The sequence below is a fragment of the Micropterus dolomieu genome, linkage group LG13, assembly GCF_021292245.1.
Source record: "Micropterus dolomieu isolate WLL.071019.BEF.003 ecotype Adirondacks linkage group LG13, ASM2129224v1, whole genome shotgun sequence".
NCBI classification, from domain to species: domain Eukaryota; kingdom Metazoa; phylum Chordata; class Actinopteri; order Centrarchiformes; family Centrarchidae; genus Micropterus; species Micropterus dolomieu.
This window is the reverse complement of record NC_060162.1, coordinates 10,864,784-10,891,039: the sequence shown is the minus strand read 5'-3', so window position 1 is coordinate 10,891,039 and position 26,256 is coordinate 10,864,784. Positions and strand designations below refer to the sequence as shown.

General features: G+C 39.9%; 1 protein-coding gene across 2 annotated transcripts in view; it reads right to left on the bottom strand.

Moving 5' to 3' along the window:
- ccbe1 (collagen and calcium binding EGF domains 1) overlaps window positions 1-23,878 on the bottom strand; it is a 39,979-nt gene extending 16,101 nt beyond the window's left edge. Inside the window, exons 1-2 of one of the 2 annotated variants that reach the window (XM_046066110.1) lie at window positions 23,570-23,878; window positions 23,400-23,480 (exon numbers count right to left, since the gene is read on the bottom strand). In XM_046066110.1, the coding sequence (XP_045922066.1) occupies window positions 23,400-23,480; window positions 23,570-23,673 (185 nt within the window). In that variant the 5' untranslated portion in view covers window positions 23,674-23,878. The remainder of the gene's footprint in view (window positions 1-23,399; window positions 23,481-23,569) is intronic. The other variant, XM_046066109.1, reaches the window with a different exon arrangement.
- Window positions 23,879-26,256: the final 2,378 nt, after the last annotated feature.

Genomic DNA, 26,256 nt, shown 5'->3' with positions numbered 1-26,256 from the left:
GCACAGACACAATACCAGCTTGCCGACTGAGATTTTACTTCAGACGCAATACGCCGTGAGTCCTGCACTTGTTCAGGATGAGGAGGACATCACAGACAGTGTGATTGTTTTGACACCTGTGCCTTTTTTCATCTAAACGTTATTTCATTTTGCCAGTGATCCGTATCATTTTACAAGGGCCCCCTTGAAATCTAGACCAAGATTAGGCTGACCTCAGTTACCCGGCGTGAACCATAAGCACTCTAATTACCTTATAAACAGTGGACCTCCTCTGAACTCAATATGGTGGACTAGCGTGCCCTTACTTTGTCTTTTAATGAAACACAATAATTCACACCAACTCACAAGTGGAGGTCCGTCAAGGCAAAAAGCGCACAAGGATGAAGAAGACAAAGATGCATACAGGACATGCAGCTTCACATGAGGACCCCACTTCATCACATCCCAGCATGCTCTTCTCTCTAACAGGGATAACAATTACAAAACCAAAGGATATCACACACACAGCTGCGAGACAACACATGCAGTCTGCTCAGTGGAGGCTTATTTGTCTAGCATTGCTGCCAGTAATATACAATAACATGTCTGCATTCCACTCAAGAGAAGATGTTTGTCAAAGTCGAGAGGAGACAACTTGTACACTCACGCCAATTAGCCTGCTCATGCTGAATGGTGTGGATTAAGAGATACAAAAAAGCAACACTAATCAGTTATAAAGTTGATATATAAAAATATATCAGATATATACTTATATATCAGTTATAACAATGATCAATCATCAATGATTTTGGTAATATAATGATTTTTTAAATAAATGCATCAAACAAGCAGTTGTATCAGTGCACCTGAATGTTTTGAGAAACAAGCGATCTGAAGACGTCACCTTGAGCTTTGGAAAGTTGTGATTGGCATGTTTCACTGTTTTTATGACATTTTATAGACTATATGACTTATTGATTAATCCAAAACATTATTGACAGATTAACTGATAATGAAAATAATTGTTAGTTGCAGACATAGTTATTTTAGGTGCCCACATTTTATTGTTGAAGTGTTGCTAAGCTTGTAAATTTGTTGCAAGGTGTCACATATCGCCGAGGGGCAGTGCACAGTAGCACAATGAGTCAGGAAAGTCTTACAGCTGAAGAAAAGGGAAGTGAAAATAAGGTTACCAGCAACGGTTGCTTGCAGTGTGAACATGACACAATAGATATTTACTTTATATATTTGCAGTTAAGACATCATTAACCATTAGAGAATGATGCAGAATGAGAATGTGCTACACTAGCCGCTAGTCGAACATCAGGATGCGTGTTACATAGTGACGGAGATAGGTTGCGGAAGTTAAGGCTGGACTACAATTGAGTTGTTTTAAGGCAGTTCAGGAGCGATGTTTTCTGGGGGAGATGGGAACTCCCCTTGGGGTGGACTTTGGGCTTTTTTAATTTGGAACCATATTACATGCACAAAAAAGAAATATAACAAAATAAAGTAAAGGGGAAAGGCCAAAAAACACAACATGACCTCTTTAATATCTCCCAGCCTCATTAGACTTAGACTCAGAAAGAAGAAGCTGCATTTCCCCCCCCCGGAAAATCATACCCTCTACAAGATGGTATTATTGACATCCTGTTTACACTGCCAAGCATTTGATATGCATCTTAGTCAACTATTTTGCAAAACCTGCAACCCATTCAGCCTGTTTGCACAAAACCATCTGTTAAATCAGACGTGTCCTCATCAACAATAACTCTGCCCAAATTCTTTTTCAGTCTTCTGTCTGGACTGCAGCAGTTTCCTCCAGCCCCCAGCTGATCCAGATGTAGTCTCCCTCACTTTTTAGCTGCTAATTTCAAATCCAAAAATCTGGCACTGGCATGCTAGACTACACAGCAATCCACAAAAAACGGTTCATCTTTTCATATACTTAGACTTCTGTTCTCTCCACCAACAGGGTCAATACTCCACTCACTCTGAGCTCTTCACAGCAGGATCGCACATTATCTTCCGTTGTGGACTCAAAGTCAAATTATCAAGCACTACTATCATACGTCACCTTACAAGTATCACACTCAAGCTGTCAAAAAAAGACTACTTTCCAAAAATAGATCTGAAGTGACTGATTACAATCAGTGTAATTAACAGTGGTTAAGTGTTAATTTATTGGTTAAGGGTTAAGTTACAGAGTAAAAATTGTTTCTCAAAGATACATAAGATTGATGTTCTAGTTTAATCCTTATCTTGAAACCTAGAGCTGAGAGAATGATTGCCTGTTATGTTTTAAAAAGAGTAACTTTTCTGGTAAGTTAGGGGTCAGGAAAACACACAATGGACAATGACTCAAAGGATAATCACAGGTATTATGAGTACAAATGTTAGGCATGTGACCTTTGCTGTTGAAAGGAATGCTTCATGTTTAGAAATGTAGAGTGGCACTTAATTACAAATTTTTCTTTGTAAAGTAAATCTGAGTGGATCCAGTTGTTGGTGTTACTTGCAGCATTCTCTAGGGGCAGCAAAAACATTTTACTATTTACAGGCATCAGCACACTCAAATGAATGGGCCAGTCAATTCATAGATGTTATTGGTTGTTCAATGGAAATGAATAAATATCTGTACTTTAAAGAAGGTGAACAGAGAGTAGGAAAAAACGTTAGTGGATTCTGTCAGTGCTAAAATAAAAGAATGCTCTCTTCTCTCTCTTTACTCTTCTTTGAGCCGGAGACCAATCAAGATGTGTGCTCTAACGTTTGACCCTTACACTTGATTTCCATTTTTATGGCAAAGTTACAGATTAGCAGCCATTAATGCTGTTGTGTGTGCTCCAGGCAGTAGTCAAGACTGCCTAAACCGAGACCAGAGTTTATCGAGACCGAGACAAGACCAAGACTTTTAGGGGCTGAGACAAGTCGAGACCAAGACAGAGGGAGGGCAAGACCGAGTCAAGACCAAGACCAGTTCCCCACATTACATGACACACAATAAAATGTGGAACGAGATCATAGGTACTTCTCAAATTGAGAAGTATATGGTCAGACCTAACACTTGATGCCAAACAGTGGATCACTTCACAAATCTGAGGTAGAGCATTCAAAACTATTATGATAAAAAGAAATTTCAACAAAAATGAACGAAAAGAAAAACAAATAGCTAAATGTTATTACGAAGATTTTGCTGACATATCTTATTGCTCCCAGACAGCCACATCTTCTCCTGTCTTCCATTTACTTTCTTGGGGTGCGTGTGAAGGGGGGCGGGGAGGGGTGACAGCCGTTAACAGTAACAATACATTTTTAATTAAGGTTATTGGTTACATTTGAAGCAATACGTTTTACCTCCAATCAAAGTTAGGTGGTGTTAACAAATAAATCAGACAATGCAAAAACTATTTATTGATATTCTTTATGTTATGGTCCAGAGTCGTCTATGTTTGAGACAAATGTGAATATTTCCTGGCCCAAAATCTTGACAGGTGGTCAGACAAACAGGACATTTATAGATGTTAACGTGAGCTCTGAGAACTTGTGATGGGAATTTTTCACTATTTTCCAGATCAAACGAGTAATCAAATAATCTTCATGTAGTTAGTTATAACTTATTTATTATATTATTATTATACCTGCAGTCTTATTTTCCATGAAATTATCATGTATCTAAAATGTTGTAACTTAAGCTGGCACGTTAAACCCACTCCAATCAAAATATGTTCATGACTTCTGACTGATGAATATGACCAAATTAGTAAGGAACCAAAGTGTGAGAGTGAAACTTTAGATTCAACAAAGGGATATCTCCTATTCTTTTAGTCATAGTGGATTTCTCATTCCATGACTTGTATGCACTACTACTGAAACACAATAAAAAAGGAAGACATTCACAGGATATTTAATATTGTGTGTTTAAATTATGTCACTTTCATATAAACCCTCTCAGTAACGCATAGAAACACATGCAGACTAACACAGGCTCACTAACACACACAGACACACACACAGATAAAAACACATGACCCCCTCTCTGCAACTATAGGTTCACCAAAGTGCAATATAAACAAATGAACAAAGGTTTGCACTGAATGTTTAAAGCCTTGGTTTGGATGTTTGTTCTGGAGATTCACATTATATAATTTAGCAATAAAACTCCATCATGTCAAAATGTGTCCTATTACTGTAGGCATACACTGGTCATTATGACAAACAGAAAGATAAGCAATACATTAGCTATCCAGATCTAGACAAAACTAAAGCATATTAAGAGGGACTCTTACTCTTGCCAGAGACATATCTCACAACACAACCCCCAAGGAGAACAGGTTTATAGGAAAACATAAAAAAAGCACAGAGAGTACGCTTTCAGAATGTCTCGATACCTCTGTGTTTTCCAAACCAAACTGAAAAAAACACTCTTGTAAAGGTCACTTATATGCTAAAAATACTACACTCGGAAAAAGAAGGAATCAGACATCAGCTGTAGACAATATATAATATATTAATTTTCTCTATAATGGCAGACTTTTAGTCATGATTCTTAACATACTAACATGCCTCTATCTAATGTGTTGCTGTTACTTCAGCTATGTTTCTCATTATTGTTAGTAATTAAAATGTAATTACAGATGATTGTTTGGAGATGCTATAAAAGGTAAACGATGTCAGAGAAATCTGTTTTTCCACAAGCTGATATCTGCCTGTTGGAGGAAGGCCAAAGCACTCAGCAGTATAACTTAGTGTGAAGACTAAAAGGACATTTCACAGACTAAGGGGTCCAACAACAACTCAGCTGTTTAAGAACTTCATGCAAGCACTGAAATTTATGAGAATGGTGAAATGGACTAGTTGTTACTGGCACAATACCTCTACAACACAAATAAAATGTGTTTAATATTTAACAGTATCTGGTGTTACACAAAGATAACACCAGATAGAATATTCAAATAAAGACCGCGTCGGTCACGACATTATGGGAACGCCTCTGGGCGTGGCAGGGCTGAACTATGAATGAAACTACTCCAATCCTATTGGTGTTGCTAGAACGGTAGCGTGTGACGGCGTAACCGGAGGCGTCACAGGACACATTAGCTTTTTTCTATTCAGCATGATATCTCCGAGGGCGTCGGGACAGCTGAGGCCTTTTTCTGGTCCTCGTCTGCTGACTCCGCCTCCTCTCTTCCCCGTTCGGGGGCCCGTTTCTCGGCTTCTCCCGCCCGAGGTATGAGGAGAGGCTTGCACAGTCTGATTCTGAGGAGCTAGACGTGCTTAGCATCATGGAGGATGACTTCCGGGAGCCAGGCCTACGTCATCAGTCCGCGCCCAGCTATGAGAGGCGGGGCAGGAGCCGCGGGCCGGCAGTAACCTCAATGAGCTTTTCTGCAGCCCGAGCGCCACCCCCGCGTCGATCCTCGCCATTCTTCCTGATTTACACAATGAGTTGTGTAAATCGTGGAACAGAACAAAAAAAAAGAAAAAACAAAAGAGCTGCTCTGCACGGCTGACTGCGTCCCCTCTGCTGGACTACAGCAGCGTAACAGAAACTAAGTAGCACGGCTTTGGAACGATGCCTCAGGTGGAGGAAGCGCTCGCGAGCTATCTTTCTCCCACCCTCGCTTCATTCCTTCAGACGCCGGCGCTCCCCACCAAGCCGTGTCGGATGACATCCGCTTTGGTGGGCAAGGCCTACATGGCAGCTTCATCTCTCTTCAGCGAGATGAAGAGAGATGAGCTCAGCCCTCGTCTAGCTCCTACGGCCGGAGCCAGAAGCGAAGCGTCGCTTCCCGTAGTCCCTCTCAACAAACCTGGGATGCAAGGCGACGCTCTCAGCCCCCGTCATTCAGTCTCGGCGGGCCTGAGGTTTCGAGTAGGGGGGACCACCACCACCACCCCCCCGAGAGAGACTGACCGAGGTCCCCATCCCTCATGGCGGCTCAGGCAACAGGCTCTGTTTTCCCGCCGTCTTCACACTCGGGACATGCTAGCCGCCAGCGAGCTCTCACCAGTCTGCCCGCCTCGAGGGGTTGCAGCTGGAAAACGATCGGGCTCACACAGCGTGGGTCGCCGGCGAGTTTTCCCTGAAGCAGACCTGCTGTCGAGACAGGGGGTGAGGCCCGGGGAATGGAGACTCCACCCTGAGGTGGTGGAGTTATTAGGCGAAAAGTTCGGCCCCATAGACGTGGACTTAATTGCGTCTCGAGAGACTACGCACTGTCCCCTGTGGTTCTCCCTCTCGCCCCCAGCCCCGCTAGGGCTGGATGCCATGGTGCAGACGTGGCCGAGGCTGCGTCTGTATGCTCTTCCCCCAGTTGCTCAGCCCCAGGGGGTTCTGGAGGGGGTCCGTCACGACGGTGTCAGCCTACTGTCAGTAGCCCCGTGTCTGGCCGGCCCGAGTGTGGTTTTCGGACATAATATCGCTCCTAGAGGGCCTGCCCTGGCAGGTCCCTCTGAGGAGAGACCTGCTGTCCCAGGCGGAGGACCGGGCCTTTCACCCGCACCCCGTCCTGTGGCAGCTATGGGTCTGGCCCCTGGTGGGGCGCAGTTCCTAGAGGCAGGCCTGACGACAGGAGCAGTCGAGATGCTGCTCAGCTCCAGATCCCCGTCCACGAGAAGGATGTACGGCCTGAAGTGGAATGTGTTAAAATGCCACCTGGTGTAGAGAGCGGGCGGTGGACCCAGTTACCTGCTCGGTAATTATGATACTGGAGTTCTCCAGCACCGTTTCTCCGTGGGCCTCTCCCCGTCCACGCTCAAAGTATATGTGGCTGCCAGTGCAGCATTTCACGCCCCTCTGAGTGATGCGCCCTTGGGGAGGCTTCCACTGGTCGTGCGCTTCCTCCGTGGAGCCCGGAGGACCCGTGACTCGTTCAAGGGTTCCCACCTGGGACCTGGCAGTGGTTCTCGAAGCGCTGGCTGAGGCCCCCTTCGAACCCCTGGAGTCGGCTGAGGCCAAGCACCTGACCCTTAAGATGGCCTTTCTCCTCGCTATCACCTCTCTGAGGAGGGTGGGGGATCTCCAGGCACTTTCGGTTTCTCCCCGATGCCTGGAGTTTGCCCCGGGGAGGGTCAGGGCCATCCTGCTATGTTCCTAAGGTTCCGGCCAGATTGGCAGGGTCCACGTTGCTGAAGGCGTTTCATCCCCCACCTCATGTGACGGCGGAGGACGGGAGACTTCATCTGCTCTGCCCTGTCAGAGCTCTGAGTATTTACACTCTGAGGTCTTCCTGGTGGAGGAAAGCAGACCAGTTGCTGGTGTGTTTCAGGTCCCCCAAGGCTGGGCTCCCCGCTTCTAAACACATCAGCAACTGGATCGTTCAGACTATTTCCCTGGCCTATCAGGTGCGCGATTTGCCTACATCTATGGCAGTAAGGGCGCACTCTACTCGAGGCATGGCGGCTTCTAGGGCCCTCCTCGCAGGGGCATCGCTCCAGGATTTGTGTGATGCGGCTGGCTGGGCCACCCCTCACACTTTCATCCGGTTTTACAGTCTGGACCTTCCTTCTGCACCCGGCACCCGTGCGCTCTCCTCCTAGTCGTGCCATCAGGTTCTGCACGCTGGGGGCAGGCGGGGTTTCGGCGCGGCCTAAGTGGGTATCTCGTTCCCATAGTGTCGTCACCGACGCAGTGTCTCGTTCCCCTTCTCGGGGAACAAGGGTTACATACGTAACCCGAGACGTTTCCTACCGACACACACCTTACAACATGGTTCACATGCACCTTAGAATTTCTAAACCAGTTGCTACTTGAGGATTCACTCGAAAAAACTGGGTGTTTGCAAGCTACATTAATATATTTTTTGCCAATAAGAGACAGAAGAACCACACAGCCCAGATTTGGCTACCACTGCAGAAAACAATAGCTATCTTCCACATCCAGCAGACACAAAGCGACATCAACTCATTGGAATCTATAAAACCAAAACTGTGACCTTAATGAGCCAAAAAGAGCTGCCCATGCAACAATTTCTCTGTGGGTTATTTGCTAAAAGCAACCCCTTTCACATTACATCTGACTGACACACTAAAAACAGTGTTTTTGCCCTAGTCACGAATCCTCTACTTACTGGATGGCCTAACTCTGCTGAAGTCCTGAGCGTCCAAGGCGGCAGTACTAAAAACTAAATGCTGCTAAACAGACAGAAATAGTATCTAATTCATATGATAGCCTGGGAAACAAAATACTAATGCACATCTAGACGATAATGTGGTAAATGAAAAGCAGGGAAGAAGCCACAAACAGAACAACTGGAAGGGAAAATAATGTTATAGAGGCATGGTATTACAAAAAGAAAGACAGGTCAGATTAGGACACAGGATATAACTTCTTCTGCAAAGTAAAAACAATTTAGTTAGTGACAAATATCCTCTTGAATAAAATCCTGTCTCTTACATTTAAAATGAATTGCTATCTGCAATGCTGTTTCTGTCTCTATCAAGGGTGAGTGCATATATGTGTCTCCCCAGAGAAATAATGGCGCCCCACTTGATGACTAACATGGTACATTAACATAACCTATTGGTTAATGACTGTTTGAACTCAGTGTTCAGGGCCGTGACAGTCACACAGCTTTGGTAACATACCTCTTGGTAAGGCCCCTCATTTAAAACAAACCAGCAGTCTGGATTGAAAATTGTGCAAATGCTTCGCTCAATTTAATGTCACAAATTCACAACTCTGCTTTTAATTCTTGCCCTTTTGTTTTCATTTTCTCTCTTGTGACACAATTGTGAAAGGAAGGCCTTGTAAATATGGAAAAAAAAACTAAGTGGAAGAATATGCTGTCAGATCATGTAGCAACAGAATATAGTTACAAGTTAAAGGAAACTGTTGCTGCTAGTTATACACAAGTCTTTTATCAAGGTTACTATAGTCTATTAAAGGAATATTTCAACATTTTGAGAACTCTCACTTTCTTGCAAAAAGATCATGAGAAGATTGATACCACTCTCTTATTTGTACAGCACGTATGTACAATATGAAGCTACATCCAGCAGCCGGTTAGCTTAGGTTAGCATTAAGACTGAAAAAATTGGGAACAACTAACCTGGCTATGTCCAAAGTTAACAAAATCGGTCTATTAGTGCCTCTACAACTCACAAACTAACACATAATATCTTATTTGTTTGATGGGTTTTCTATGTTTTGTGTAACATTTGGACAGAACCAAACTAGCTTTCTCCAGTTTTTATGCTAAGCCACACTAATTGCCACCCAGCTCCAGCTTCATATTTAACGTACATCTGTGAGAGGGGTATCAATCTTTTAATCTATCTCTTGGCAAACAAAGCAAATAAGTGTATTTACCAAAAATGCACAACTATTTCTTTAGAACAGCTGCTCCAGAAAAAAAATCATATTATAAAAATATATTAATTATGTTCTGTTCAAAAAGCCTCTCACAGTGACTGCATGTACCAGTGTGGCTTGGGTCTGAGGTTCACAACAGTGAGCTCACACTAACAGCCCAAATCAAAAACAGAAAACAAGTGTTTCTCCCTGGCTGACCAATATGTAGCCATATAGAGAACGAAATCCTGTTATAATACATGGCAACTGAACAATGGCTACTTTTTGTGTGGCTGAAAAAGGCTACTTGCAAGAAAGACCGCTTGCCATTTAGCTCTGCTATCTATCTGCTGTTAGCAGCTACACTGGCAATGTACAGCACTCCTGCTGTGTTGGCAAGTACAACAAAACCATCAGTTTTTCAATGAGACTCAATGCAGCAAAGCACTTCATGTTGGCTCAGCTTTAGCAGACAGCTGGAGTCAAGATATTACCAGTCGGCTATAACAGGGGCAGCCCGGGCCTCCGCCTCTCTTTGTTGTGTTTCCTTAGTGGTGTACAGGCTCAGGCAAATCGGATTTGACTCTGAGCACATGTTATAAAATGTAAAGTAATCCATAATGAAATCTATCTGCTTTTATGTCACATTTTGAGTTTTCATTTATATAAACGTTCACTTAAAAGCTGAGGACAAGTGCAGAGGTGTGTGTGATGTCTCTAATACTGACACCTCAGGAAATTATACAGAGCACGGCTGTCTGTGGCCTGTTACAGTAAACCGCCATCAGCGCTTCCATGTGTTTCTAACTCAAACCATTCCACTGGACACAAGCCAGATATTACCAATCCTCTTCTAACACTGAGGTTACTGTGAAAGCGTGCAACATCCCCCTCAGGGAAATGTTAAAAGAATCTTAAAGGGATTATTAATAATTTAATTCCTTTGTTATTATTCACAGATTTCACAGCTCATTACGATAACAGTGTACATAAATCTGCTAAAAAATACACACTACTACATGAATCGTCATACTATGTAAAATAAGTAAATGTAAAAATTGGTATGAAAAATGGATTTTAAGAAGACTGGTCCCTGAAGAAGTGGCCTCCTGAAAGGTGAACTAAAATCAACAGTAGTTTATGACAGGTTATTTGCCTTTAAAAAAGGAATATCTTTCATCCCAATGTAGAAATGTAAGGTTGACTCCAACAACATTCATAAAAGATTTAGATGTAAAAAGCAGATGTTCTTTTTTTTCCTCAGCTAAAATCTTTCAGTAGTAGTCTACCTCCTCCTGATGATTTAACAAGAAATATATCAAGTACTGTGAAAAGGGGCTCTAAATTTAAAACAGAGGTCTCAATCTACTCAAGCCATTTGACAATAGGGCTTCAAGCCGGCGTGTAAGACAGAAATCAATAAAGTAAATTTACTGAGAGGCTAGAAAAGGCCTACCAGCAATCACACAGCATTAATTAGAAGTGTGATATTTATTTCCTACATGGTCTGTTTTGTCATGTATGTTTGACCAGTAAATATGGGCTGGATTCTTCTACATCCCATGTTTTTAGCCAAGCTAGCACCATCCACTTTGGCCTAGACTGAAATATCTCAACCACTATTGGATGGACTGGCGATCAATTCTGTAGGCAATCATGGTCTTCAGATAATGAATTCTACTGACTTTGGTGATCCACTGACTTTTCCTCTAGAGCCACCAACAGGTCAAATGTTTCACTTATCCTGTGAAATATCAACATTTACTTGATGGATTGGCACAAAATTTTGTATAGATGTTCATGGTTCCCAGACAATGTATATTAATGACTTTGGTGACGCCCTGGCCTTTTCTCTAATGCCACCACGAGGCTGACATTTGTGATTTTAAGTCAAATGTCTACAACTATTGTCAACAGATAGCCATGTAATTTGGTACAGAAATTCATGTCCCACAGAAGATGAATTGTAATAACTTTGGTAATCCCCTTACTTTTATTTAGCAACATCATCAGGTGAAAAATCCCATCCTTTTGACACATACAACTTTAAAATACCAGCAAAACTACTGACATTCCCATCAGCCTCTGCTGTACTGTTTAGTGCTAATTAACAAATTTTAGAATGCTAACACGCTAAGTAATGATGATGAGAGGGGAAACATTATACCTGAAGCACAGAGCTGTTAGTCAGGCTATAGACTCTTAGTCATGTTGTTCTGTTTTGGCTTGCCTTTTAAGCAATGTGATCCATCTTTAGTTCAGTATAGTTGTTCATTCTGCGAAGTGACGCTAATTTAAAGCTAATTTAATTGTAATTAGACTGACCAGATATGCATTAAATGTAGGATATCTGATGATGTAGTTGTGTCATGCCGCGGACTATTATGTCTACATGTGTGGAAGTTATTGTATTGTATTTCTCTTTGTACCTATCTGTCTATCTATCTATCTATCTATCTATCTATCTATCTGAGATTTTGTAGTTTTCCTGTTATTTTAATACTTGAAAGGAGTGAAAGTAATATTCTGTTCAGGGACTGGACATAAAAATAATGCTTATTAATGTGCATGTTTCCTTAGAAATAAAACATATCCAGCCTTCTTGAATGGAGATAGGTGGGCAAGATGAGAAGATTAATGAGTAAATTAAGCAGACTGGCATGATGTAGCTCTACAACTGCAGTATAACATGTCTTGACAGGTGGGAAAAGAAGACTGATTGTGGTGGTAGGGGTGAACACTGTGAAACTGAATTACAACTGACACAAAAATTGAAATTCAGCAGCATACAAGCAAAATTCTCAATGGAAGGGGCAACATCTGTGCTGTCAAAAACCACCAAACATGAAGCCCCTTTTCCAAAATGTGTTATTAGCATTGAATGCTGCAGCTGTTTAACATGACTGGTTTATGGAGGTGTATCCACTGGTGCACTTCAACATTTCTTTTGGCTAGCTAGCTTCAGTACTGATAAATTAGCTACTTATTCTTTTCACTAATGGAAGAATAAATTAAGGCTTCAAGCGGCCCAATGATGAATAACAATTAGCCATGAAAAAATGCACATTGAGTTTAAACACACACCCAATTGCTTTCAGTTAGCTAATTAACTTGTCAAGAAGTTCCTGTGCCACAGTTAAGGGGCATACAAATACAGTTTTTAAGCACAGTGCTGCTATATTATCATTTTAACATGTACCTTTTTTCTGGGTTGAATGTAATAACATGTTGAATACAACACAGTCTTGGATATACAGAGCAGAGACATCTAGGCAGAAAAACCACAGCCTGTTGCTTACATATCACCACATCGCTTAACCATTGCAAAACCACAGCCATGACCAGAGCGTGACCACACTACAGTTCTCCACGGAAAGAAACAGATGGTTGAATGAGCATCAGCCAAAAGAAACAAGAGGAGTGAGATTTTAAGAAACCAAAATATCAAAAAAAAAAAAAAAAAGGTTGTTACATTAGAGATGCAGAGAAGGAAAAATGTGATCTGGAAATGTTAAACGTGAAACAGACGACAAGAGGTCTCAAAGATCACCAAATAAATCTTGTAAACTTTAGGATCTACTACCAATCAGCATGTAGTTAAAACTGCCATTTAAGGCCAGAACATGCAACGATATCTAAATGTTTTACATAGTGAACACCAACAGTTATTCATCAATGAACAATGAACACAGTTGCCAATTTCTTATAACTGCTTCTATGTTAACATACATGCACTTAGGCCAAATGAAAGTACTCTGATTTGCAGTTACACTAAAGGGGAAAAGAGTCTAGGTGGATGTCTTGTAGTTCTATATTTAATCTATGATAATAATACAATTTAATTTCTCAATTCTATCAGTTGCATTTCAGCTGGTAACTTACATCAGCTCCACAGCCTGTACATGCCTTTGAAGATGTGGAGGCTTTGACAGAGGGAGTACATCCATCACCATTTACAGCCTGTCCTACTGTATAATGCTAAAGTATGTGTACTTTGGGCAATACGTCAAAATCATCCAAACAACAGTTGTCAGACAAACCCAGACTTCAGGAGATTTCATGAAGCAAGAACTCCGAAAGTCATGATCTTTCCGGTAAAGGCATGTTTTGTATTACGGCCTTTTTTCAAATGGAAACAGATGAGGAACCAAATCAAATTACACACTGTCCAGTAATACTGAAAATGTTTAAATTATAAGTCTGATTAAGTATATGTTTCTAATTACTCATCGAAAGAAACATCAAAGAAAGAAAGAAATGATTTGTAAGTGAGGAATTTAAGGATGTGGGGCTCATTAATTCATTAAGTGCTATGCATAGAGGACATAAGAGAGGAGAGAGAGGGAGAGAGGATGTTTGCTGCTGCTTGTGCTCTACATCCGTCACTAAGGAATGCTCCTTAACACTAACATGTCCTCCCCTGCTCCCACTATGATAACTTACACTCCACTGGATTTTCCTCAGTGCATTTAAGGAACAGGATGGGGATTCGTCCTTTACCTAATAGGGTATATCACCACTTCAGCTGAATAGTTGACAAAACTGTGGCTTAGAAACTCTTTCTAAATCTAAAATCAAATAATAAAGATAAGCTATTAAAATGTTTTGTAAAATATCACCACCTACGGGAGCAAAGATGAATGACAAAATGTAAATCAAACCTGCCTCCACCTTCCACTCACAACCCAGTTCACGCGTGACTGTGAGAACTTCCAACAGCACACTAATATATTTAATGACAGGACCTCCAGAAATGACTCATGACCAATTGGCTCGACTTCTATAACAATAATTCAAAAATTCTAAAAATGGTGCAAAGTGCGACACCATTAAAGTGACACACAATAATGGCTGCCTTTAGGGTGTATGTGGTATGAATTTTTAACATCAACATTAATAATATTTCCTCAGGACAGGAAAACAGACTCAAGTGAACAATAATTAATGTGTCTGAACACAGGCATTTGTACAAAAACAATACTTCCCCCCCCTCTTCCCTCTACTCGCTGCATAACAGTAACATATAAAAGTTTTGTGGGTATATTTTAAAATGCTAATATTCTTAAGTCCTGTGTATTTTTATTTTGCATTGTTAAGTACTGTGTGGGTGCTTTATAATATCCTCTACAATAGGAACATAAATTACACCAGGCACCTAAATTTAATTCTTCTATTTAACATGAGTGCACAAATTCCTGCAATCATCATTTCTTAACAATCATTATGTTCAAATGTTATAACATATAATAACAGTTGGAGCATCAAGCAACAAACATACAGGTTGGTCTTGTTAAAGGAAGAATAAATATAAATAAAAATAAATAATGACCAAGGTCTTCGCTTGAAGTCACGTTGTATTTCAAATTTGAAGTCTATAGGCCCAGAACTGCACATGCAGGTGCAACTAATCTCACCTTGCAGGGAATTGCAGGGAAAAGTGGGACATGCACATTAGCACACAGGCAAATAATCAATCAAAAGTGTCAATGATTAAAAATATCCAAACAAAGTAATGCACACAAGAACTCGGTTGTAACAATTCCGCCTGTTAGGCAGTAGTAGTTGATGCTTTAAAGAAGTTTTATAGGCACACCAAATAACAATGGGCTGATTAATGGAGAGGCAAACATCCCACGAGAAAAGCCTATGGTTGACCTACTAGTGAAGGTAGAGCTATGAGATACTGTGCAGTAAACTCGGGTTATTGCTGCCAGTAGGATAGGAGCAGAGAAGCTGCTTACATGAAAGTTGAAAAGCTCCGGATGCATTGGATGCTTGTGGACAAAGCTACACAAACTGAACTTGGTGGTTTTATGGAGCCTTGGGGGCTCCAACTGTAGGGATTTCATGTGGCCTGTAAATAAAATGAGCTGAATTTACAATGGATGAACAGATTTGAACTTCACCCATTCTTTTATACTGTTGTCTGACCTACAGAGAAGATAATACGTTGGAAAAAGGACTATTCTCCCAAGAAGTTGTTTCAGTAGGTGACTCAGAACCAACATATGTTAAGCCTTCTAGCAGCCTTAAGTGCAATTTATACTTCTGCGTCAAATCGACGCCGTAGGTGATGGCGTAGGCTACGGGGCTACGCAGAGGCTAAGCCGTTGCCTGACGTGCACCTCCTCAAAAATGAAGACGGGTCCAGCTGCAGCCCGCAGACAAACCATAGACTGTATATAAAAACCAGACAAATGTGACGGAAGTTGAACTTCCATATATGGGTTGTCCCAGAAGCCACCGCGCACAAAACGTGATGACATTTATCTCGACTGCTCGGCCCACGCATAGTTGTTAAATAAAAAAAAGCCGTTAAAAAGAGGTGTCAAGTGTCAACGTAGTAATCAGTGTACGTTATGTGTTAATATTTACTATACTATACTTATATATTATTAATATAGTATATGTATACTATAATTCCCAACCAGGGTATGTGCCTAAAGTTATTGATTATACGCATGTCGACCGGTTAACACTACAGCGGCGCACATCGGCCTTTCAGCAGAAAGGGTTATCCTCCATTGTGTTTATGTGCAGCCTCCGGTAACGTTACTGCAACACCCATCGGCATCGTGGTCGGCACTTACGGAGCTTCTCAACTCCGAAAACGTTTGAACACATTTTCAATTTGCTGCCAATTTTCGTAAAACTGCCGATATTCGAAATCTACACAGTTGATTTCTCGCTTAAAAACTTTTCAGAAGTGTATTTAAAGTTCTGTTGTTGGCCTCTAAAGAATAAAACGGTTTGCATTAGGATCTATCATGTACATAAGCCGAGATAAACGTCATCAGGTTTTGTGCGCGGTGTCTTCTGGGACAAACCATATTTGGAAGTTCAACTTCCGTCACGTTTTTCTGCGGTCTGTGGTCTACAGCTGGATATACTTGCAAAAATTTAACTACACATCGAGTCGACGCGGACTGTAAGCTCTGTGATTGGTCGGCTGGGTAGCCTCGCAATGCCTCCGAGCTGACCGGAAGTACCCCGCTCTTTGAAGTAACATTTACTAGCCGCCAAAACGGCGGCTGTAACACAGTGAATCAATATATTTGACCGTCGCAACCCGAGCGGTATGACTCGTTTCACTATCAGAATGTGATCCATTCGGGCGGTAACAATTGAAAAGGCTACACCAGCCGCACGTTTATAATTTTACCCCCATTTACGTTAGCAGAGCGCTAAACCGGAGGTTAGCCTGCTCAGCCAGCAAAAGTCAACACAGTGGACGCTGTAGCGCTACTGCCGACTAGCGTTTGGGGGCTAATCACAATTAAATGAAATAAACATTTGAAATATATCAGTCTGTGTGGAATGAATGTATACATTATACAAGTTTCACTTTTTAAATGGAATTACTGAAAAAAATCAACTTTTTGATGATATTCTAATTATATGACCAGCACTTGTATAAATGCATGGCTACGTGCGTAGCCTACGGCGTAGGTACACACGTAGACCCTACGCAGGAGTATAAATGGGCCTTTAGTAGTAATTATGACTCTTGTCCGATGAACAAAAAACGGGACTATGACATAGGAGACGGCTGTTTTGTTTCCTGTTGACTACCAACAGTGGTTTCTTTTTCCCATGACGGTAGGCGTTCCATGACCTTGAACAAGTGGTTGTTATCGTAACCATGATGATCTTAACAAAGTAGTTCTTTTAACCCAAACCATGCTCTTTCCCTAACTCTAAAAAAGTTGTGTTCATGCCCCAACTGTACCAAACCATAATCATTATGTTGTCAGATCTTAAAACCAATTCCTTTTGCCAATGGTGATTTGTAACGGTTTTGGAAGGCACAGAAAAATGCTGTTGTGCTGCCAATAAATGTGCCAGCTCAGAAACCTTTTGTTTTTCATTCAGCAGTGCAGTTGCAAAGATATTTTGTTGTGCAATTTAGGAGACTTGTTGGAAGAGACGAGAGGGAAAAGTCAACATTTACCTTCACTGACTTAGCTTATTTTTTCCTGCTCCCGAGTCATCAAACTGATCCATTTGGGAGAATGATTCAATCGCAGACATATAGCACTGTGAGCAGGAAGACTTTGCACGTGGTAAAGTTGCTGTCATGTTTAAGAGTCAAAGACCAAAACAAACAGAGAAAGAAAATCCAACAAGTCAGTTCCCCCATCAGTATTTCATTATATTTTAAATCAGACAGACAAGGATCATTAGCTTAATCCGACAGCCGATCTCCTTGACTGGGCCTTTAGATCCTTTACAGCTGTCATTAAAGAGCAATAGCAAATGTTCATGTCAACTCCTTGAACCCACAGTACAATCACTGTAATACAGCAGTCTACTTCAGTTAACAGGCTACATATCCTCTTTCTGAATATTGATAGAAAACAGATGTCAATGTCTATTCTTTGACAGGATATTATGTGTTATATCAGGGATTTGGTTTATGATGAATTATGTGACATATCAGACCAGGATTATGGTTGTGTTGGTTATTTAGCACATGTATTATGTAGTTTGTAAAAGCAAGAGTTTATTGCTTTTTAATACCAGAGCTGCTTGTGTAATGTAATGCTGTACATTATACTAGTACTTTCATTCTTACTTTTTACAGGCACGGTAAATCATTTTAGGCATTTGTGATTGGCATGATTTTCAGTTGTGTTATCTGATTCTGAATCTACTGAGGTTAATTCCGGTAAACTCAATGGGCTGTTGAGAAACTCCTTGGACTTACTCCATGCTCCTTCCTCAGTCAACTTATTTACTTTATCATGATGCATTTTTGTCTTTTCAACATCTAAACTGCAATAGCTTATAATGATGTCACTCCTAAAAATAATCTGCAGTTTAACTCAAATCTAAAAAATGTTTTGGAAGTCCAGATGTGGTTTAATAGATGAAAAAATAATACAACTGCTTTGGCACTTGGTCTGTCTTTTTGGAAACCCTTGAGTGGAACTCACTGGAACAACAGCTTCAGCAAATGTATTATTGGTATGCTGTTTTGCTTTACTGCTATCTTACAAAATCTTGACACAAACTATGCTGCTGCTCTTTTTTTTTTCTGTCCAAAGAATTAGACAAGACTTGACAAGTATACTTATAAAGTCTACTAACTGGTTCTCTGACGCATATCCAGTAGCACACATGAGGTGGTTGATAATTGGGTTTGTTTGTCTACAGAGAATGTCTGAGACTGAGAGTAATCATTTTAAATTGCCTAATATTTTCCAACTCCTTCATGTGTAGTTCAGTTTCCCTGCAGAGGGTTTTTATTCTCTCATCCTAGAATAATCACTGTGTGCTTAATGACTAATTAAACTGTGTTGAGATAATTGTACATGTGTAATTTCACCTAGAACTTCAGTATGAGCTAAAATCTTCAACAATGTAGGAACATGTAAGTTTGACATCTATTTAAAAAGGACTCCAACATATAAAATTACTACTTTACAAAAGTGGATACGAGCCCATGGCTAAGTTGACATTCATTTAGGACATGGTGGCTTTCCACCAAGGAATTCTCCTGAAGAAAATTTATAGTATCAGAAATGTAGTAGTCCATAACTAACTGGGGCCTGCTGAACTCTTTAAGCTGTGGCACAATATATTCTTCATGGGGCTACGATCACTGGAGAGATGACAATATGGCAACAAAGAAACCCCAAGTGTATTTCTTGTGTTGAAAGCTATCTGAATTTAGAAATGGAACCAAAGTCCAGCAGAGAGGGTTATTCCAAGGTGCAGAATATATTTCAATGTAATGTAAAAAACAGATTTTAAAAACTAAGGAAACAAGAGAGACTTCTTGCCTTGTAGCCAAGCTGAATTATCAAACTGAAGTGATCATTTCTCTGGAACTGAGCTGCACTTCCCCCCCAAGCTGTGTTTAAATCTGGGAATCACAATATAAATCAATTACTCATTTTGCAGTCAATGGAAAATCAATCTAATTATTTCTGACACATTTCTGGGCCTTTTGATTCACTAGAATACAAGGCATGAAAGGAGCGAGTAAAATGAGAGAAGAAGGAATACCTCTGAAAAAATGCCAATGCATTTCTCTGGAATTAGGTGATGGGGACATTTACGGGACATAAACAATGCTGTTTGGACCAGCCAAGTGCATGAGAAGTATCATGGCTATCATGTATCACAAGGGGGCTGAAGAAATGTTATCCTCAGTTTCCTTACTGCGTAAACCAGAGTTTCCCCCTAAATTCCTGAGGAGAGAAGCAGGGATCAGAGGAGAGGAGGGGGAGAATGCAACAAAATGCTTAGTACCGCCAGAATTATTTGGAATAATAACAAAGCAACAATTACACATGCCACACATCAATTATGTGTAACTGTTGCAGCTGTAGAGTAGAAAGATTGTGTTCTGCTTCTTTTCCAGAGAAGCATTTTCTTTACAGAGTAGGTAAGGCCGACATCCTATATATAATAAATCAAGCCGATGTAATCGCTTTTTCATGTTCCCTCTTGTCACCTAAGAAAAGTTATAAACAAAGATTATTAATGCGTCTTGATCCTAAGATGGTTAACACATTGGATCTGGCTCTCATCTTGGATTTCCAGACATGTCGTATGATACTTAATTTTAAGCAGCTAAAAAGAAAGACATTAAAACAACAAAATAATTCATCTTTAGTACAAAAACCCTACATCCTCTCATAAATAGCTGTTCTGTCATTATCTACTGCCAACTGATAAAGTGATTTAGCCTAAAGTAGTTCAAGAAAGCTCAAAGATTTGCTATTTGCTAACAGGCGCTGTCAGGAATATTCTCCCTAGGGGGTCTGTATTACAAAGCAGGATTACAAAGTTAGCTGGATAACTGCTGAGTAAATTCTGGAAACCCCTAAAATCTGCAAAATGGAAATAAAAATCCTCTTCTGGGTTATACTCAGTGTATTTGTCACTATTCGTGCTTTGTCACATAAGCCACAGAAAGCAAATTCTCTGGACACAGAAACTGATGGGTTTAAGTTTTCAATAGCAGCAAGTGTGGTTTGGGAAAAAAAAAACACGATGAGGATAAAGAGGAGTGGCCGAACAAAGAAAAATAAAGATAGCCATCAATCGCAACAAAAACAAAACACCCAATATAAGCCATACTGCTGCCAATACTGACTACAAACTGATCACTAGGAGGTATACTGCAAAAACACAGCAGCTGTGACCGCTTAGCACTAAAGGTATTGCCAAATTGGAACAGCACACACCTTATGAGTATAATCAAACCCTCCATTGGTTTTTAGTAAAGCATTTATGTTTCAGTCACAGGCTTTTCACAATTTAAGTGCATCTTCTGGAACAAAAACCCCTGCACAACCTTTCTTATAAGCCAGGCATATTTAACTTCACAGCCTATAAAAATAGAAATATAAGCATATATTATAAAGCCTGAAAATTCTGAACTGTGAGACACTATAGCATAAACACAAATTAAGGAACCCAAATATAACAATCTCCTTATAAAATAACCCAGAAAGACAGTGAGAGAAGAATGTGCCTGCACTGACAGTGAGACAGATTTGGTCAGAGTCAACTGAGGCCCTGGTACTTCTCTTGTACTGTGACATATGCTCTCTTGGTCTCTGCTGTCTCCCCTGGTGCTGTTTCACAATATGATAAATGCTCCAAAGATGAGTATTAAACTGTGCACACATTGGAATGGACATGAATTCCAATGCTTTTAATATGTTTGACATCTAGCTTCTGATCTAACTCCAGGCAAGAAAGCAAATAAGCTTATTTCCAAAAATGCGGTAGTATTCCTTTAAAAAGCTAAACTAAATAAATGCTATTTGTCTTCACATTCATAATTATTTATTTGTAATGTACAGTATTTTGATTTCTATTGTTAGATGGTAAAAACTGAATTGTTAAATTAACCAAATTAACATATAAGAATAATACGATTTTAAAAAACAAAATCCAGGGTGATGATCGCATGAATTAACTGTTCAGTGAGATTTTACACATCCTTACAACTGTCCAAAAAGAAAACTATGTATAAGTAAAATGTGGGATCTTTGGGCTATGGGGTTCCCATGGTATAGCATCAAACTGCTATAGCACTCCTATGTGTACAGTTCTGACAGCGTTCAAAATAATGTTCTGAGATTTGCAGACACTGATACTCTATAGAGCACCAAATGAATTCTGTAAGCCTATATTTTCCTTAATGCTGAATCTTGCCAACTTCAATCATACCTTATTGCTTTTGAACTACATCTCAGTCATGAAAATGCACAATTGCACAGGTTTATGACTGCAATTTGAATTAAAAATACAGTTTACAAATGCCACATTCATCTTATCACATTCAGATCATTAATCGGAATCTTTGGCACTACAATAAAACTTCTCATGTAACCATTACCGAGCTGATGGGCAGTCATCAGCTCACACCATGCAGGTGAACTGAAATGCACCCAGGACACATCTTGGCTCTTAGCTGAAACAGTTTTTCTTCTTTAAATAAACATCGTGGGAAACAACTCTGGCCGCAGCCAATAACCATAAACCAACATAATTATGTTAAGAATGTGTTTGAGATTTGAAGATCAAACAGGATGTCACTCTGCGTTTGATTCATGGCCAGCAGTTTGTCAAGTGATGCAGAGATGAAACCTTGCAAAGTCTACATTTGGAAGACTTCTCAGAGGAGATATTCCGCAATTTGGCATTTCTTTGGTTCTCGATATGCTTTCCCAGAAAAAGAAGATACAGAAATAGATTTTCTATGAATCAAGATCATTGACAAAATGATTGAAATAAGTTCCCTGAAGTTGCATGATTTTGTTTCCAAAGCAACAATACACCCATCTCATCAGCCTGAATCACAATGTGCATCGAAAAACAGCATTGCATTCCTGCAAAAGTGGATTAACAACCTAACCTGTTCTAACAACCTAATCCATAGCCTCTAACAGGAGTTTTGCTGCGAGGCAACGCTGTGTCCACTGTGTCTGTAAACTGTCATAATTAAAGCCAGTGTCAGAGCATAACAGGCCAATCTGGAGGCATGTGGATATTTAGATATGTTCTCTTAAAAGGTACAACGTGTGAGAACTAAGATGACTCTCCACCTGTTGAATTCATACATAAAAAATAGAGGGCAGCATATCCGCTCATAACTGCTGCTAACTGCTGTTAGATCATTAGCTGTGCATCTAACTTAGCAGTGAATAAAATGTGTTTTAGGATGACTTAATAAGGTATTTAGTTCACTGAAAGAGAGAAACTTGAATCACAAGGTGTATGGCTGAATTTTTCTGTATCGGACTCTCAACTCTCGAGGCAAAGTGGTTTGGAGGAGACAACATGGGCATGCTAACTTCAGTAGATATTTCTGCAACACAACGCATCAGTGGTTCTCAAACTTTTTCTGGTAAGCCCCCTCTTTAGAAGTTGAAAAAAATTCAAGCCACCCAACTCCAGCAAATGTGGATTTCATTTTTATCAATAACTCGGGGCCCCTGAAATAAAACAAAATATTCAGGTTAGCAAAATAGACCCATTTTTTTTTGTTTAAGCCACCACATGAATCACAGTCATACAACTTTAGATCTGCAATACATAGACGTCTATGATACAATGTCAGAACGATTACTTCTTCACATTGTGTCAATAATGTTAGTTAATTTTTTAAATATTTTAAACAAAAATTCTGGCCATATCTTACACATTGCACCTTTAAGTTCACAGATGATGATAAAGAGGGAAAATACTCATTGGCCCATTTCTCCACAGAAGTCCCTTTATTTCAACACATTAGATACATTATTACATAATAACTTTTTAAGGCTTATGATGTTTTGTAATATCCGTTATGATAAACTGCAGCCTTGCCAGGAAGCAGGCATCTTACAACTCTAACTATAAAAATAATAATTAAATAACATGCATGGAAAAAAAAAAAAGGTTTTAGTAAGTAAGTAAGATTTACATTTATCATTCAGTGCTATTATAAACTATTTTCCATTCCACTAACATTTCAACCAAGCACCATTCAAACAACTTTACTGCTTTGAAAAGTAGAAAAGTCTAATTTTATACCATTTGGAGCTAGCTACATTTTACAATCACTTTCGTAGACACACAACGCACTGGACTGCCAACCACATTAATCATTCTACTGTACCTGTAACATGTCGTAACTTCCCCAGTCGACTTCACACAGGGGTACTTTGTTGTAGAAATTTTATTTTCAGAGCACTCTCCACTGTGAAAGAAAATAGTTTGAGTAAGCATGTTTATCTCACGTCTCACGCAGGGAGTCATCGTGTCATTTAACATTGTCCTACAAATTACCCGTTACTGGCATCCTCTTCTTGGTAGGACCAAAGCAAACCTCCTGAGAAGTACATGCAGGTGAGGGTGAGCAGAAGAGGACTCCTGTTGTGTTTCAGTATCATCTCATCGGTCTAGTCACCTGGGTAATCCACACTTGTAATGATAACCTCCTCAGTGCTACAGCTTCAGAGCGTAAAGTGGTGTGGCACAACGGCAGACCCTCCCACTCGCCCCGTGCGTCTGGGTAGCCCATCAATGAACTGCTTTTCATTCTCGAGGTGTCACCGCGGAGGCACTAACTTTCTCCCTCCTCTGTACTTTTGACAGGTCACGTCAAGAACTTTTTAACCTTTGAATTTGTTTATTTTTGTTTTGTTTTTAGCTAAGACGTTAACTGAACCATAAACATGCATTTTGGTTCACAGTGTTTCTTCGCTAAAACTTTAATAACTGGTTGGAACAGAGGACAAACGCTCTCTTCGTCATTCACCCGACACAGGACCTCGTTATAGTACAACGCTCTATGTGCGTCATGACGTCTGCATCTTTGCTACCACCGTGCGGCTGTTACTGAAATAACAACTACTCAATAATAAATACAAAATATTTAAATAATTACACAAACACATGTATGTTCATCATCAATTAGATACAACTCTACTCGTTTGTGTGTTTCAGTTAATCTGACAAGTGGATGCTTATAAAGCCAACACATTAAAAATGCATTAGCAATATGAGCTCAAATACATTTCAAGTGATACATTTATTGTACCTCTATTTAAGGTTAGAATCATGCATTATTTATGAATTGATTTAAGAAGGATTTTTCTAAAATATTAAATACATTTTACACAAGAAGTTCAGTGGAGTACTATTTCTTATGTGGCTCTGGAGGGAGCTTTTCAATGGTTAGGCTAATAGAAATAGTCCTGATTATGTCTTCAAGGTTAATGAAATATATAATGAAAGCCTACCTAGTAGCATTATGAGAAGTGTAGTATTTTTGGAGATCCATATAAGGAATTAAAGTCAGGATGTTCATTTTTGACCAATCTTTTTTCAAATCCGTTCTTGGACAAGTCCAGCAAACTTTATAGAAGTGATTTTTTGATTATTGAATCAAATCTGATGATAATTAAATACGCATTTGAAATAAATAAACCTCACAAAATATTTTAAAATCATTTTTTCTTCACCAACGGTGATGTTGATCATGTGGCACGAAGAGACAACAGTACATAATATATACATAATAATAATATCAAGTTTACTTGTTTGCATAATTTCAATAAGGACAAGTCATTAGTCAAGTAAGATAGTGTAGCAATTATTTACATTTACTAATCTCAGACCACTGCCTTAAATCCTCCAGAGGGCAGCTTTCCTGTAGCTCCTTGTATGAGCAAAGCAGATTACTGTCTTTATTTACTGTGTCAAAACACTGGGGATTTATGGTGCAAAATGATGTATTTAAAGTACATTTATTTTTATGATATTTTATATCGTTTTCTTTTTTTTTTTCTTCTTTTTTAATTTCCTTTACTCTGCTTGATGTTGTTTGAATGTTCATTTGTATTGTATGTCTTGGTGAGCCAAAGAAAAATTTCCATCTTAGTGGACAATAAAGATTTATTCATTCATTCATTCATTCAAAATGTCAGCCATGTCATCAAAAACCCAGCTGAGCAGCATGCTTAAAGAGAAAGTTTGTGAAATAATTGAATATCTAAGGGCCTAGTCGCACAATATATCTAAACATTTGTAATCTAAAAATGAATTATCATGAATTAAAACAAGTCTAAATTTGAGTCCAGCTGTGGTGGAAGAAGTATTTAGCTCCTCTACTTAGCTACAAGTAGCAATAATATGGTGTAAAATAATTGAAGTATGAGTAAAGGTCTTGCGTTAAAACATTTGTCAGAGGTCGCACGCCTCTGGAGCAACTAGGAGTTAAGTGTCTTGCTTAGGTACAAAACACAGGTAGAATTATGAAGTAGCATAAAATTTAAGTACTTGAAGAAAGTACAAGTACCTCAGAATTGCACTTAATTATGTACTAAGGACTAAGTACTTACTTTCCACCACTTGATCCCAGTCAGCACTTTAACATGAAGCATGTCAACCAAGCAGTGTGCATCAGCAGAAACTCTCATGTGCTGTTAACCCAAATTCACCTCCTTATCTTGCTCATTCTTTGGGTCAAGTGATAAGGCAGTTACACTAATATGCTGGTGACTTTGAATGACCTTGACCTCTATGTGACCTCTACCAGCAGGCCTGATCTGAGCACAAACGCTGTTCCTGGCACCTGCAGAACCCAAGAGTTCTTCAGTTTCTTAGGAATGCAGTGTGGCATTACAGGGAGTTGGATAACAGAGCCACTGAGGAGCCTGTAAAGGATATTCCAGTGAAACAAGAGGACTTTGGTGTCACTTACAGCCACTATGGTAGCTTTTCAATCTGTGAGGTCATTCAGGTATGATTTAACTTTATTCAGAATATGCCATTTGTCAGAATGTCTATTCAGGGGAAATGTAATACAATAGTTCCTATTTCATGTTTTTTTTTTCTATTAAAGACTGGGAATCATGCCTCTTACAGTATCATTTTGCGGAAAATGACACCTTGAGCCTGCCTCAAAGGGCCTGCTCAAGCATGACCATTTCAGTTCAAGGGAAAGCAGTGTTGCAATGGTCTACTCGCTT